This window comes from Rhinolophus hipposideros, assembly GCF_964194185.1.
Source record: "Rhinolophus hipposideros genome assembly, chromosome: 8".
NCBI lineage: Eukaryota > Metazoa > Chordata > Mammalia > Chiroptera > Rhinolophidae > Rhinolophus > Rhinolophus hipposideros.
In genome coordinates this window covers 63,207,826-63,225,187 of record NC_138054.1, presented here as the reverse complement: position 1 = coordinate 63,225,187, position 17,362 = coordinate 63,207,826, and the positions used below count along the sequence as shown (strand labels likewise).

The following is a 17,362-nucleotide window of genomic DNA, read 5'->3' as shown; positions in this document are numbered from 1 at the left end:
TAGTAGTAGTAATGGAGATAATGAGAATTCTTTGGACTCAGGATATATTTTAAAGGTATAATCCACAGAACTTGTTGGTTGTTTTGGATATTGGAGTGAAGAAAACAGGAGAATCAACAATGATTCATAGGTTTTTGCCTGAACATCTGGACGAATGGTGGTGCCCTGTAATGAGATAGATACAACTTAAGGAGGACTAGCAGGTTTTAGAGGGAAATACTAAGTTTGAGATGCCCTGTAGACATCCAATTGGAGATGTCAAGTAGGCATTTGGATATACTCGTGTGAGTCCGCACTCAGGAGAGAGCACAGAATTAACAATAATAAGCTGGGTGATCATCAGCATTATAGATTTAAAGCTATGAAATTTGAAAAACTCATTTAGGGAGTGAGTATAGGGAGAGGAAAAAAGACATTTCAGATCTGAGCCTCAGAGTAATAAATGATTTAGAGACCAGAAAGAGAAGAAACTAGCAAAGGAGAATGAAAAGTGAGCAGCTAGTGAGATAGGAGGAAAACCAGGAAAGCATCATGTCCTAGAAACTAAATGAAGAAGTATCTCAAAAAGAGTTACAGAGATACTCAGTTGGATAAAAGAAGCCAAACACATAAAAATTGCATAGTGCATAATTTTTATAGGCAATCCAGTAAAACAAAATTAATATATGGTGATACAAGAAAGTGGTTGGGAGACAGGGAGTTGACTGGAAAGTGGGAACTTTTGGGGGTAGTGGAATTATTTTATCTCTTGTTTTATCTAGGTGCACATTGCCTAGGTAAATGTAATATGGTTTACAAGACCCACTTGATATTTATCATCATAAATATAGAGACACCACCAGGTTTGGGGTTTTTCTCCAGTCACCTTCAGCTGCCCGAGTACAGTCACAAAATAGATAGAAAATTGGGTTTAAAAGGGTTGGGATTTCACCAAGACTGTGGTGTTCTGGGGGATAGCAAGTTTTTAGTTAGAGCTAAAATTGAAAGAGAATGTTGAGAAAAGAAATTTAAAATACAAGTTTTCTGATAACAGATTTAGTTAAAGAAGGCACAGTGTAAGCTTTTTCTGAAGATCAAGTTGCAGAGGGAGACTATCAAATTAGAGAATGGAAGTCTTGGACATTTGATGGTGATTGAGATAATGAAGGGTGCTCATGATTAGATTAGTTCGGATGGTTTTTTGGGGAAAGGTACTTATCATTTCTGATCATAATCTTATTCTTGAGATTGATGTCAGTCCTTCTCTGGTTTCTCATCACATTTCCAATAGTTCTTTATGACAGTCTACCAGCACTACAGAGTCTGGCCGTGGCCTACCTCCATAGCTTCTATAACGTACTTCTTTTCCTTTTATTCTCCCTTCCTGCCACCCAGTTGTCTTCTTTGCTGTTTTGTCATGTCCGGCGCAATACGGGCAGTGAGGGAGCGAGAAGGGGCAGCGTTAGGTTAAGTTTTTAAGAAAGAGACAGAGAATTAATGCAGTTAAATCTCAGAGGGCCAAGGGTCGGAGCACCGAAACAGGCCAACTGGTGGCTTTTATTGATAATCATACAAGGAAGTGATAATTGTTTTTTTCACACGGTCTGTGTGACTCATCCATCATGTCACAAAAGTGAATCAAACCAATTATCCCTGTCCACTAGCAGCCAGAACAGAAAGTCCTATGATGACTTAGGTGAGGTATGCTCCTCCCCGGAGACAGGTCTCTCACGTTGAAACTGTTCTGTTGAGCAAAGTGGAGAGAGCTGATCTTTATTGCTCTCGTGACTTCTCTCACAATCAGGTGAGAGAGGAAAGCCAGAGTTAGCAGTGGCTTTTCCCAGACAGGGAAAAGGGGAGACAAAGCCCCTTCCCAGATCTTCCAAGGCAGCTCATTGGGGCTCCCTACACGGTTCTGCCTGGCTTGAGTTGTCCCCCCCATGGGGAATCTTACTCATCATTGGCTGCAAACCATCTTTTGGGGACCAGACAGAGAGACATGAGGTGTAAACATCATGATAAAGTCCCAAAAAGGCACAGTCTCACAGACTCTTCTTTCCTCAAGGAAAGATACGGGAGGACAGTCGGCTAGGCTGCTGTGTGACAACGCTATTTCTTGAACATCTCTCCCTCTCTCTTTGTCTTTCATCATAGCACTATTCACTCCAGTTTGAGGATAGAGATTTTTCCTGTCTTCATTGCTTTGCTTCTGCACCTAGAACAGTGCTTGGTGCATAATAAGTGTTCAGTAAATGTTTGGATGAATATAAATAGCAAGATTTTCTAATGCCTTTAAAAGATGGGCTAACTCAAATAAATTTATACACACTTTTCAGTAGCAGGTAGCATGAAATAGCTTTTCATCATTATCTGGTTTTCTCTAACTACAGGGAAAAAAACCTCAGGCATTAACATGTAATGGAAAGCCAACTTTATAGAAGGAACCCAGGCCTGTTTTGAAATTTATGGTGAGATGAGAATATTATTTAATTCACTGATTAAGTTTTTTAAAAATAAATTTCATAGATTAAGTTAATAGTTTTGTTTTTATGGCAAGAGCATTAATTTTTATGAGATATGAGAATATTTATGACTTGTGTTTTTTGTTTTCTAAATCAAATTTGCCATAGTCATTCTTCATTAGATACCATTTAAGAAGTAGTTGTGGGCCGGCCGAGTGGCTCAGGCAGTTGGAGCTCCGTGCTCCTGATGCCAAAGGCTGCCGTTTCGATTCCCACATGGGCCAGTTCCAGATGGCTCAGTTGGTTGGAACGTGGACTGTCAACCACAAGGTTGCTGGTTAGACTCCTTGACTCCCGCAAGGGATGAAGGGCCACACCCCTGCAACTAACAATGGCAACTGGACCTGGAGCTGAACTGTGCCTTCCACAACTGCGCCCTGAATTAAGATTGAAAGGACAACAACTTGACTTGGCAAAAGTCCTGGAAGTACACACTGTTCCCCAATAAAGTCCTGTTCCCCTTCCCCAATTTAAAAAAAAAAAGAAAATAGTTGTTATCTTTAGGGAGCTCCTTGTATTTGCTTGGGAAGCAAAAACTAAATATTGGGAAAAGGTAATGGCAATACAAAGTAAAAATCAAAACAGTGACAAAAGTTATTCCAAGGTGGAACACAGTGAATTACGAAACATTCACCGGTTAGCAAATAGTAATTGCTAACCCAGTTCAGTTTAAAATAGTATATTGCTCAGTTCATGGAATGGTGCCTTCTTTTGTTCCTCAATAGCCATTCAAGGTCTTTGTGGCCCTGTTGTAACTGACATTTGTGTTTTCATTGCAGTTGTCGGACAAGTAACCGCAAGAGTTTGATTGTGACCTCCAGTACATCACCTACACTACCACGGCCACACTCACCACTCCATGGCCACACAGGTGAGTGCTTGAAGGTTAAGAAAGGTGGAATGAAAGATGCCCAATTTCTTTCCTACCTCTCACTTTGTGCAGTTCGGTACATTATGTTGTCACTTCACTTGGCTGCCTAAAGCACACAGAGCTCATGGACATGCTTTCTATGGGATAATGTGTTTTTGACTCTTAGTTGTTTCTAGTCTTGAACTGTGAGCATTTCTTTTTATCTTGTGCTTATCTTGGAGTCAGGTATATAGCCTAGATCCATGGGCTCTGTGCTAGTGTGCTGAGAGTGTGTTATGGCTCCAGCTATCTGGGGCCATGTGATGAAGACTTCATTAACATTTTGTTCTATCATACCCAAGGATCAAAGCTTACAGAGATGATTTTGTTCCTCATGGGACTTCTGATAACTTTCCCTCTGTTAGAACAGGAGTCAAAAAAAGTGAGGGAAATATTTATTTCATGTTGACATTGATTTCTCATACTGGAATTGAAGCAAATAATCTCATGTATTTAGACTCTGCTCCATAATGGCTCCACCAGATAGTATAAGGACCGATTTACTTGTCTTGCGCTGAGGAATATGTAAAAATTATGAGGCAGAAGACCTCATTTGAGTAAGCCATGTATTTTGCTCTAGAGGAGCCAGAGGAGCCAGATGAAGGGGACTCAGCTTTGCTGAAGGGGTTGTTGCACTCCTACAGTGTTCATAGCTACACTATTTGCAGTGGAAGTTCCAGACCTAGGGGTAATGGAAATGGGCAGGTGTGGAACCCCGGAAAGCTCTTCAGAGCATGCTGCCTGGGTTTGGTAAACCATGTCTGTCTTTGGGCAATAAAAGGGTAGCGAAACAGTTTGGCATGAAGCCGAGTAAGACAGGTCTGTTCCACTTGGGTTTGTCTCTTTGCTCACAGTTTACTGTGTCTTTGGAGAGAGAAAGTGAGGGTGCATGTGGAGTAGTTGTTTGAGTACCTTGAGACTCTGGTGATTCTGAAGTTGATCTTTGTCCTTGGGAGGAGGGTCTCATTTTACTGTGCTCAGATCCAGCTATTCATTGTGCTCATGGCCCTTTTACACGAAGCAATTACACTCTCAAACACTAACTCTTACATTAGAAGACACCACCGTGAGCACAGAGGGACCCAGGGAATTGAAGACATGCTTGGCCTTTAAAGCAAAGTTCTCATTGTACTTAGGTACTTTCCCATGCAAAATTGGGTAATGTATTATCTCATATAGCTCATTCTACTCTGGAACTTTGTAAAAACTCAGCATATATCCAACCTGACCTTTTCATCATATAGAAATAAATTTAGCACAGTCTAGACCTTGTACATAGTTTCCCAACTGTAATGTGAGTACTGTGCAGTAATTGGCTGCTCCTCTCTGAGATGATTATCTCTCTATTTAGATTCCTGGCAGTTAGAGTTTAGGCCTAAATCTTCCCTACTCTTGTGGCTTTGATTGAGAACATCATCTGGCCTTTTCAGTCTGGGTCTGTGGACTCTAGCTTTGAGTTAATATGTGTAACATGCTTCATACTCCATAAGTATTAGCTATCATTGTCATCATCTCTCCCCAAATCACTGCAGAAAATCCAGGTGGAGCTCAAATCCAGGGAGGAAGAATTGGCTTAAAAGCTAGTTCATGGCTGTAGACTTTACGTACCCAGATATTGCGAAAGCCAGCACTGATTGTCCCATCCAGATCAAACTTTATATCAGATTATATCCTCAAATTTTATAGAGTCTGATATTTGGGTCCCCAGGATGTTCCAAGACTCTAACTTCACTTTCAAGTCTGGAATCTGTTGAATAAAATCAGACCCGTTGATTTGAAAGTGGGTCCATTTATGTCATACAATTCAGTTCAATGTTAAATATATTTACTATATATAAGTAGATTACAACTATAGTAAGGTCAGTTCAGGAGGCACTTACTCAGCCATTGTGGAAATGGAACCTTCCTAGTTAATTTTTTTTTAAACTAATGAATGAACTTTGCTTTTTAGAGTAGTTTTAGATTCACAGCAAAATTGAACATCAGGTACAGAGAGTTCCCATATACCCCATCCCCATACATGCACAACCTTCCCCATTATCAATATCCTGCACCAGAGGGGCACATTTATTATAATTGGTGAACCTACAATGACACATCATTATCACTCAAAGACCATAGTTTATGTTAGGATTCCCTCTTGGTGGTGGTGACCATCCTGCGGTTTTTGACAAATGTATAATCACATGTACCTAGCATTGTATTATCATATAGAATAGTTTCACTGCCCTAAAAATTGTCTGTGTTCTGCCTATTCATCCCTCCCTTGCCCGACACCTGGCATCCACTGATCTTTTCATAGTCTCCATAATTTTGCTTTTTCCAGAATGTCATATAGTATTTGGAATCATACACTATATAACCTTTCAGATTGGTTTATTTCACTTAGTAATATGCATTTAAAATTCCTCCATGTCTTATCGTGGCTTGATAGCTCATTTTGTTGGCACTGAATAATATTCCATTGTCTAGATGTACCAGGTTATTCACTCATCTACTGAAGGACATTTTGGTGACTTCCAAGTTTTGGCAATTATGAAGAAAGCTGCTATAAACATCTGTGTGTAGATTTTTATGTGGACTTAAGTTTTCAGTCATGTGAGTAACTGCCAAGGAGCGTGATTGCTGGATTATATGGTTAAAGGTATGTTTAGTTTTGAAAGAAACTGCTAAACTGTCTTCCAAAGTGGCTGTGCCATTTTGCATTCCTACCAACAACAAATGAGAGTTCCTATTGTTCCACATCCTAACCAGCATTTGGTGGTATCAATGCTTTGGAATTTGGCCATTCTTATAGGTTTGTAGCGGTATCTCGTTCAATTTGCATATCCTTAATAACATAAGATTTGACCATCTTTTCATATGCTTACTTACTTGCCATCTGTATATCTTCTTTGATGAGGTGTCTGTTTGGACTTTTTGCCTATTTTTAGTCTGATTGTTTTCCTTATTGTTGAGGTTTAAATGTTCTTTGTATCTTTTGGATAACAGTCCATGTCTTTTGCAAATATTTTCTCCTAGTTGTGTGGCTTGTTTTCTCATACACTTTTGCAGAGCAGAGTTTTTAATTTTAATAAAGATCAGCTTATCAGTTATTTCTTTCATGGATCATGCCTTTGGTGTTTTATCTAAAATGTCATTGCCATACCCAACATCATCAAGATTTTCTCCTATGTTATCTTCTAGGAGTTTTATAGTTTTGTGTTTTATGTTTAGGTCTGTGATTCATTTTGAGTTAATTTTTATGAAAGTCTGTGTCTAGATTCATTTTTTTTTTTTTTTTGCATCTGGATGTTCAGTTATTCCAGCACTATTTGTTGAAAAGACTGTCTTTTTTCCCATTGTATTGCTTTTGCTCCTTGTCAAAAGTTAGTTGACTACATTTTTGTGGGTCTATTTCTGGCTCTGTATTCTGTCTCTATTCTATTCCATTCATATATTTGTCTATTCTTTCTCCAATAACACAGTCTTGATTACCATAGATTTATAATCTAAATCTTGAAGTTTGGTAGTATGAGAATCAGTTTATTGATATCCACAAAACAATTTGCTGAGGTTTTGATTGGGATTGCATTGAATCTATAGATGAAGTTGAGAGAAACAGACATCTTGACAATATCAAGTCTTCCTATCAATGAACATGGACTGTCTCTCCATTTATATAGTTCCTGTTTGATACCTTTCATCAGAGTTTTATAGTTTTTTTCATAGATTTTATACATACTTTGTTAGATTCATACCTATATATTTCATTTTGGGGGGTGCTAATGTGAATGTTAATATGTTTTTAATTTCAAATTGCACTTGTTCATTGATAGTATAAAGTGTTGACTTTTGTACATTAACTTGTATCCTGCAACTTTGCTATGTTGCTTATTAGGAGGATTTTTGTCAAATTTTTTTCAGATTTTCTATGTAGGCCATCAAGTCATCTATAAACAAAGATAGTTTTATTTCTCCTTTCCCAATTTGTATATCTTTTATTTCCTTATCTTACTGTATTAGCTAGGACTTACAGTATGATGTTGAAAAGCAGTGGTAAGATATTTTGTGGATATCAATTCATGCCATTTTCCTGATCTTGGTGGAAAAGCTTGAAGTTTCTCACCATTAGTATGATGTTAACTGTAAGTTTTTTGTAGATTTTTTTACAAAATTGAGGGACTTCCCTTCTATTCTTAACTTGTTGAGCATTTTTGAAATCGTGAATGGTTATTGGATTTTGTCAAATGCTTTTTCGTCATATGTTGATATGATCATTTGATTTTGCTTCTTTTCTTTAGCCTATTGATGTGATTGATTGCATTAATTGATTTTCAAAGGTTGAGCCATGTACATACTTAAGATAAATCCCACTGGTTATGATGTATAATTCCTTTTATGCATTGTTGGGTTGGATTTTCTAATATTTTGTTGAGTTTGCATCTGTGTCTATGAGAGATATTAGTCTGTAGTTTTCTTTACTTGTAATGTCTGTGCCTAGTTTTGGTGTTAGGATAATGGTGGCCTCATAAAATAAGTTAAGTGTTCCCTCTGCTTTTATATTCTGGAAGAGATTGTGACAGTGCAGAATTGGTAAAATTTCTCCCTGAATGTTTCATAGAATTCACTAGTGAACCATCTGGGCCTGATGCTTTCTGTTTTGGAAGGTTATTAATTATTGATGAAATTTTAATAGATAAAGCCTATACAGATTGTCTGTTTCTTGTGAGCTTTGGCAGATTTTGTCTTTTAAGGAATTGGTCTTTTTAATCTAGGCTATCAAATTTGTGGGCATAGAGTTGTTCATAATATTCCTTTATTATCCTTTTAATGTCCATGGAATCTGTAGTGATGTCCCCTCTTTCATTTCTGATGTTAGGATTTGTGTCTTCTCTCTTTTTCTCTTAGTCAGTCTGTCTGTTTTGTTGTTGTTTTTCAAAGAACTAGTTTTTGGTTTTGTTGATTTTCTCTATTGATTTTCTGTTTTCAACTTTATTGATTTCTGCTCTAGTATTATTTCTTTTCATCTGCTTACTTTAGATTTAATTTGTTCTTTTTCTAGTTTCTTAAGGTGGAGGCTTAGATGATTAATTTTAGATCTTTTCTAATATATGCATTTAAAACTATAAATTTCTCTCTAAGCTATGTTTCACTGCATCCCACAAATTTTGATAAGTTGTATTTTCACTTTCATTTAGTTCAAAATATTATTTAATTTTTCTTGAAATTCCTTTTTTGACCTGTGTATTATTTTAAAGTGTGTTTTTTAATCTCAAAGTACTCTGGGATTTTCTCAGGTTTTTTTCCTGTTCTTGGTTACTAGTTTTAATTCCACTGTGATGTGAAAGTAGACATTATATGATTTCTATTCTTTTAAATTTGTTATGATGTGGTCTGTCTTGGTGACTGTTCCATGTGAGCTTGAGAAGAATGCTGCCGTTGGATGAATTAGTCTGTGGGTGTCAGTTATATCTAGTTGCTTGATGGTGCTGTAGAGTTCAACTATGTCCTTAACTGAGTGTCTACCTGTTAGATCTGTCAATTTCTGATAGAGGAGTGTTGACGTCTCTATAATAGTGTATTCATCTATTTCTGCTTGCTGTTCTAACAGTTTTGCTTCACATATTTTGTAGCTCTGTTAGGTGCCTAACCATTAAGGATTATTATGTTATTTTTTAATATAGACCCCTTTATCATGTGATGCCCTTCTTTATCCTGATAACTTGTTGCTCTGAAGTCTGCTGTGTTTGAAATTAATATAGCTACTCCCACATTCTTTTGATTAGTGTTAATATGATATAGCTTTATCCGTTTACTTTTAATCTGTGTGCATCTTTATATTTAAAATGACTTTCTTATAAATAGCAAATAGTTGGATCTTGTTTTTTAATGCATTGTAACAATCTCTGATAATTAACTGATTTAGAGCTTTGACATTTAAGGTGTTATGATATAATTGGATTAATATCAACCATTTTTTGCCTGTAGCTTTTGCTCCTATTTTTATCTTCTACTCTTTTTTCTTTTTCTCTCTTTTGTGGTTTTAACTGAGAATTTTTTATGATTCCATTGTCTCTCTCTCTCTCTCTTTTTCTTTTAGCATATCAATTGCACTTTTTAAAAAAACTTTTTTTAGTGTTTGCAATATACATTTACAACTAATCCAAGTCCACTTATAACACTATACTGTTTTACAGGTAGTACCAATACCTTAAATAAAATAATCCCCGTTCATCCCTCCTGTTCTTTGTATTATTGCAGGCATTCATTTCACTTATATATAAGTGCATGCGCGTGTATGTACATATATACACACAATATATATATTGTGTTGCCCTGAAAATAAGACCTAGACAGACAATCAGCTCTAATGCGTCTTTTGGAGCAAAAATTAATGTAAGACCTGGTATTATTTTATATATTATATTATATCATATTATATTATATTAATTATATTATATTATACCCAGTCTTATAGTAAAATAAGACTGAGTCTTATATTAATTTTTACTCCAAAAGATGCATTAGAGTTGATTGTCCAGCTAGGTCTTATTTTCAGGGAAACATGGTATACACACAATAAACATATGTAATCTGTTATTGCTATTATTATTTTGGACAAAACTGTTATCTGTTAGATCAGTTAAGAATATGAAAAATCAAAGTTTTAATTTTATCTTCACTTCTTTCTTTATGTAGATCTGAGTTTCTGACCTTTACCACTTTCTTTTTCTCAGAACTTTTAATTCCTTGTAAGGCAGGTTCACTGGCAAAAAGTTCCCTCAGTTTTTGTTTCAGAAAGTGTTTGTTTCTTCTTCACTTTTTTTTTTTTTTTTAAGATTTTATTGGGGAAGGGGAACAGGACTTTATTGGGGAACAGTGTGTACTTCTGGGTCTTTTTTCCAAGTCAAGTTGTCCTTTCAATCTTAGTTGTGGAGGGTGCCATTCAGCTTCAAGTTGTTGTCCTTTCAGTCTTAGTTGTGGAGGGTGCAGCTCTGCTCTAGGTCCAGTTGCCGTTTCTGGTTGCAGGGGGCACAGCCCACCATCCCTTGCGGGAGTCGAACCGGCAACCTTGTGGAGCTCAGTGGCAGTTCAGCTCTAGGTGCCATGTTCAATCTTAGTTGCAGGGGGTGCTGCCCACCATCCCTTGCGGGGACTCTAGGAATTGAACTGGCAACCTTGTGGTTGAGAGCCCGTGCTCCAACCAACTGAGCCATCCGGGAGGCAGCTCAGCTCAAGGTGCCATGTTCAATCTTAGTTGCAGGGGCGCTGCCCATCATCCCTTGCGGGACTCGAGCAGTTGAACCAGCAACCTTGTGGTTTAGAGCCCACTGGCCTATGTGGGAATCGAACCAGTAGCCGTCAGAGTTAGGAGCATGGAGCTCTAACCGCCTGAGCCACTGGGCTAGCCCCTCTCCTTCACTTTTGAAGGATAATTTTGCAGGGTACAGAATTTTAGGCTGGTAGGGTTCTTTTTCCTGTCGACGCTAAGTATTTCACTACACTCTCTTCTTGCTTGTATAGTTTCTGAGAGGTTGAATATGATTCTTATGTTTGCTTTTCTCTAGGTAAGGTGTTTTGTCCCTCTGGCTTTTTATATAATATGCCTAGGTGTAGCTCTTTTGGCATTTAATCTGCTTGGTGTTCTCTGAGCTTCCTGGATCTGTGGTTTTGTATCTGGCATTAACTGGGGGAAATTTTCAGCCATTATTTCAAATATTTCTTCTGTTTCTTCTCTTCTGGTAGTCCCATTATACATATGTTACACCTTTAGCAGTTGTTCCACAGTTCTTGGATATTCTGTTCTATTTATTCTGTTCTTTGTTTTCTCTTTGCTTTTCAGTTTGGGAAGTTTCTAATGTCGTATCCTCAAGTTCAGAAATTCTTTCCTCAGCTGTTTCATTTCCACCAATGAGCCCTTCAAAGGCGTTCTTCCTACTGTTACAGTGTTTTTGACCTCTAGCATTTCTTTTTTATTTTTTTGTTAGAATTTCCACCTCTCTACTTACATTTTTCATATGTTCTTGCATGTTGCCTACTTTTTCCATTAAAGCTCTTATTATATTATCATAATTCTTAAAAAAATCTTGCTCTGATAATTTCAACATTCCTGTCATATCTGACTCTGTTTCTGATGCTTGTTTAATCTCTTCCGACTGCATGTGTTGCCATTTAGTATGCCTTATAATTTTTTATTGAAAGGCAGACATGATGCACTACGTAAAAAGAACTGCTGTAAATAGGCCTTCAGTAATGTAGTAGTAAAGTGTAAGGGGAGGGGAAGTGCTCTGTAGTCCTGTGATTGGGTCTCAGTCCTTTGGTGAGCCTGTGCCTCTGGACTATGAACTTCACCAGTGCTTCTTAGTCCCATCACCCGACGGCCACCCCCCACAAATGGGACAAGATGGCTGGAGGGGGCTGGAGTTAGGTATTTCTCTTCCCCCAGGTAGGTTAGGCTCTGATCAAGCCCCAGCAGGTTAAGTTCTGGTAAAATAGTTTCTCCTGAGGGTGAACATTGTTAAGAACATAATGTTCTGGTATATTTCAAAATGGTTCCTTTACCGCTCCCCCTGCTGGAAGCTTGAGGGGAGTTTTCTTTGATACTCACTGAGAGGACTTGGTAAAACTCAATAGTGTGGGGATCCCTCTTTGACTACATCCCCCAAGAGTTTTTAACTCAGATTTGTTCACACTGAGCCTGCAATTACAATTCAGGCTTTCTTACCTTGTCACTGGCTTCTGTGGAGGTTTCTACTCATGGGTTTCTCCTGTGGTAAGTTGTGATTCTCTGTATCCACTTGTCTGTCTCTCTCATCTTGGAGGCAGCAGTTTGCTCTGTCACTTTACTTCTCTGACAGATTTAAGAAGAGTTGTTTGTTTTTCCGTTTATTCAGCTTTTTAGTTGTTAGGATGGAGCAGAGACTTCTAAACTCCTTAGATGCCAGACCAGAAACAGGAAGTTAATTCATTTATTTTTATCGCTGAGTATTCCATTGTATAACTACCACAATTTACATATTTCTTTTCTTATTGATGGACATTGTGTCAGACTGGAGACAAACCACACAGTGATTTAAAAGGTAAAGTTTAATAAAATAATTAACTGCAACAATAAAAAAGTAACTTTGAGATGTAAGAGAACTCTAAAGGGTGCTATAAAGCTGAGGAAAAGTACCCAGGGAAGAGCAGACCTGGTAGGAAGGCCCTCTAGACTGGATTCAGACTTCTTCTGGGCTAGACTCAGACCTTGTCGGAGAAGGTGTAACTGCAGCCGACTGGATGCAGAGATGTTTGCTAGTGTGCCCATGCCAGAGCTGGTCCACAGTCACTGAGCAATCAGGAAGCTCCCTCTGGAGCACTGGCAAGTTACAGCCTGTGCAGGCCTGCACAGAGAGTGGAAGTGCTGCTGGGAGCATATTATACCCCTCAAGATGGTGGAAGACAAACCGAGGTTGTGGGGAATGGAGCAGGCAAGCAGAGGGGAGCCAGACCACTAGCGTGTGCGTGCCTGGAGCACACAGAGTCCTTGCAGGGAGGGCTGTGGAAAGGTGATCACCAGGCCTGGTGAGGCAGGGTAGCCAGCATATGACTGTGTCAGAGCACCCCTGCATGTCCACTCCCACACCAGCTGTTGGTGCCGTTGCTGGGAGTGCACCAGGAGCCTCTTCTTCTGCAGTGTCCCTCCAGCACCCTCTACTGAGAATGTTTAACATTGTGCTCGCTGTAAAGGAAAATTGCTTAAAGGAATTCGCTCCTTTATCCCAGAGCAGGTATTGAAGGATGAATTTGGAGCTGAGAGGTATTAAACTGGTAACTAGCACAGACGTTTAGATTGTTTTCAGTTTTTCACTGTTACAGTAAATGCTACAATAAACATCCCTCCTCATGTTCTTTATGTGTATACGAAAGGTCAGACAATTAAGTTCGCGAACTTAATTGTCTGAACATCATGGTTACAAAAACTGTCTAGGATGTATATATATATAGGCATGGAATTGCTGAGTCATTGAATATACTGTATACATTTTTAGAATAAGATTAACAGGTCAGTGGGCATGCATGTTTATATGATGTTTGTTACATTTCATCTGACTTCACAGTAGTATTCTGGGACTAAGAGGTATGTTTTCCTTAAATGTTCAGCTCCTATAATCCTGGATCAAGAGCAAGCCCCAGTAATCCACTCCTCTTCACTCCCTAACATTTGCAGCCTCTCACCTCTATCTGCCTTCACCTACTAGAGCTAATTTCTGTATCCCTTATCTGTTATTGTTAGTCACCACAGGAACCTCCAGGTACCAGCCCTTCCCATTTTCTACACTCTCAATTCCTATAAATCTTTGACCATTCCCTGTTCTGTCCTTTTTTCTCATTCCTCTCTGACTCTGAAACCCTTTTAATGTACCTTCTGGAATTCACAGTCCATTATCAGCAAAATCTATTGATACATGCTCAATCTTGTTCTAATAGAATCCTGGGGGAGAGGGAAGGGTTAGAACACTGATTGTCATACAGCCCTCTCAAGTGTTAGCTCTTACCTCTCCTTGTCTTTTCATTATTCTCCCTCTCTTCCTAATGTTCCAAAACTTTGAATCTGATACCATTAAATTATCTCACTTACTACCCATCACTGCAGCTGTAAACACCGTAGCTCTTGACTCACTATGATTCCTCAGGTCTAACTCTCCATTATTCTTCATGGTTTCAGTACACTTGTAGTTGATCTTTTCAGTTCTTAAGATGTTCAGTTCTTTGAATTCTTGTCTTCTGGTGACCTTCTGGAAGAAGATGAACCAGAGGAAGATGGAAAAGAGCAAATTGTTACAATTGGAAATAAATCTGTAGAAATGATTGATTTTGACTCTGTTACAAAATGGCAAAGAGAATCCCATGAGCTCTCTGAATATCAACAAATTGCAAACAGATTTTCTCCCTCACTTATGAACAACTGCATAACTCATGAATTTTTCTGGTCAATGACCTTACTACTTAGTAGCTCCATACTACCTCAGTCACTTATGCCCTGTACTTACACTTCAGACCTTGTCTCCATAATTTTAGTTTCATTCCTCCTGTTTTTTAAGCACTACCTCCAATCTTTCTACCTTGTACCATCTAGAAACCTCATCCCCTGCCCCGCAACCAGAATAATCATTGTATTCCAGACCTCTGATCCTTAATATATTGAGTTTGAGATGCTTCTGGACAATACTGTAATTCAGTATATTAGTCTTGATTTCAAGAGAGAAATAGAGCTAGAGAGCACCCAGAAGGCAACATGAAGAGCCAGCAGGATACCGACCCTACCTCTAGGCCCAGTGTTGTAAAGGGGTGTGTGAAAGCAGGCATTGAGAGAACTGCAGGGGAAGCTGCGTCCACAGGGAGCAGTCAGGTTTCACCTACCATGTTATATGTTATACCTATACTAAATGTATTTTCAGGGTGCTTCGGAATACAAAAGTAAATATATTCTGGCAATTGGAAGCTTGGTTAAGAGGCCATTGCCATTGTCAAGATGTACGGGAATGTTATAAATGGAGGAAATAGATGAAGATGAGAAAAATTTATGAGGTGGAATCAGCAGGGATTAGAATTGTCTCCAGATTTCCTGGTTGGGTCATTAATGAGTGATGATACCTTTAACTTAAATAAGGAATATTGAAGGGAAGATTAGATGTAGGGGAAGGAGAAGGAAGACCCCAGAAACAAATCTGTACATTGTATGGACACTTGATTTATGACAAAAGTGACACTGGGACAATAGTATATCCATATGGAGAAATTTAAAGACTTAACTCTTCACAAAAAATAAATTACAGGTAAATTTTAGACTTTTTTCAGCTTCATTAAGGTATAATTGACATAAAATTGTAAGATATTTAAAGTGTGTCATGTGATGATTTGATGTGTGAATTGTAGATTTAAATGTGAAAGACAAAGCACTAAACATTTAGAAGGTATACAGGAGGATAGCTTTATTTCTCAAAAGGACATAAAGGGGTTTTTTTAAAGGACATAAAAGAGAAGGTTAATGATTTGACTACATTAAATTTAAGGATTTCTAGTCATCAAAAATACCATGAAAAGATGAGCTACAAAGTGGGAGAAGATAATTATGATACTTAAAACTGACAAAGGGCTTGGATTCAGAACATTTAAAGAACTCCAGAAAATCAATAAAATAAGAAGATAATATGATTGAAAAAAGGCCAAGAGACTTGAACAGGCAGTTCACAAAAGCAATCCAACTAGCCAATAAATACATGAAGAGATAACTCATCTTATTAGTAATTATGGAAATGCAAAGTAAAATCACAGTGAGATACCATTATATGACCAACAAAAATGTCTTAAAGTGACAAAACCAAGTGCAAATAAGTATATGAAACAATGGGAAGCTTTAAGCACTACTAGTGGAAGTATAAATTGGTACAACCGTTTTGGGGAAAGTTTGGCATTTTCTTATGTAAAGTTTAAAAATAGACAAACTAGAACACAAAATGTCACATATTTTATGGTTACATTTCTATTAAATATCCAGGATAGGCAATTCCATACAAACAGAAAGTAGATTAGTGAGTGGTTGCTTGGGGAGAGGGAAATGAGGAGTGACTGTTAACAGGTATGGTTACTTTTCTGAGTGATAAAAATATTCTAGAAGTATTGTATGAGAAACTAAACTCAAGTATTTAGAGATGCATACTTAGTTGGTAAAGCTATAAGGAAATGATTGCCATAAAAGGGTAATGTGTACCTGTATTGAGGAACAGGAGGGGTTTTGATTGGAAGGATGATGTAGAGAGGTTTCGGAAGATGGCATTGTTAACCTGGGTGGTATTTGCACAGGTGCTTGCTATGTATTACTTTATAACCTGTTAAACTGTGTAAGTGAAGCAACAAGTTCAAGGTCAACTGACTGTTCCCAGTTGTTTGTTTCATTATAACTTGTTTCCCTGGGATGGATGATTACTTGCCTTTGAACTCTCTCCTCTAGCTGCTAAATTGCTTGGTAAGGTTAAAAAAGCCTGCTTGCTGGGTTGCTGGGTTTTCTATCAGATTTTTTGGCCACTTCTGGCTGTTTTTAAGGAAGAGTTCTTGATGTGATTTTTCTGGAGCCACAACTGTGAATGTAAGTAATAAGAATCAATTTAAATACTTTCTTCAAAATGTTAATATTGTAACATCTTAATCTTCCCTCAAAATAAAACCAATTCAAATTATCGATTTTATTCTATCACAATCTTCATATTAGTAATTTTGTCCTCTTCCATGTAAAATGAGTGTTAGAGACGTTGAGAAAACAGTAAAAGTAGAACAAGCATTTTAGGCCTTAGCGTCTGTAGTGTAATCAACAATTTCTCTGGTCTGTAATTATCCCAAGATCCTGGCACGAGCTTCTACAAAACTTGGAATTTCCTGACTCATAAGTGTCCTTGTTATGCTAAGGTGTGCCACCCCATCCCACCCCAGATGGCTTCTGGATGGAAGACCAACCACACGATTAGAAAGTTGGGACTTTGGGCCAGCCATGCCTCCTGGGCAGGGGATAGGAGCTGGAGATGGAGCTCAGTTGCATAACCAATGATTTAAGCAATTATGCCTGTGTAGTGAAACCTCAACAAAACCTGTAGAAACCAAAGCTCAGAGTAGAGTTTCCTGGTTGGTAAACACATTTGTGTGCTGGGATGGTGATGTGCCCTGATTCCACAAGGACAGAAGGGCATAGGAGCTCTGTGTTTCTCCCCTGACCTTGCCTATGTGCATCCTTTATAATAAAGGTCTAATAATAAACATGACACTTTCTGAGTTCTGTGAGTTCAATCTGATGAATGATTGAACCTGGAGTGTGGAGGCGTAGCAACCTTCACATTTATAGGCAGTAGGTCAGAAGTACAGGTGGCCTTGGCATCTCCCCACTACAAGATTTATGACTGTGTAGGAAGTAAGGCAGCCTTCTTGAGGACTTTGC

The 17,362-nt window shown here is 38.2% G+C and overlaps 1 protein-coding gene across 5 annotated transcripts in view; it reads left to right on the top strand.

Moving 5' to 3' along the window:
• The window catches only part of MAST2 (microtubule associated serine/threonine kinase 2), a 179,002-nt gene that overhangs the window by 124,966 nt on the left and 36,674 nt on the right, over positions 1-17,362 (top strand). For all 5 annotated transcript variants that reach the window (XM_081055906.1, XM_081055907.1, XM_081055905.1 and 2 more), the window contains one exon: positions 3,281-3,372. In XM_081055906.1, coding sequence (XP_080912032.1) covers positions 3,281-3,372 — 92 coding nt within the window. The remainder of the gene's footprint in view (positions 1-3,280; positions 3,373-17,362) is intronic.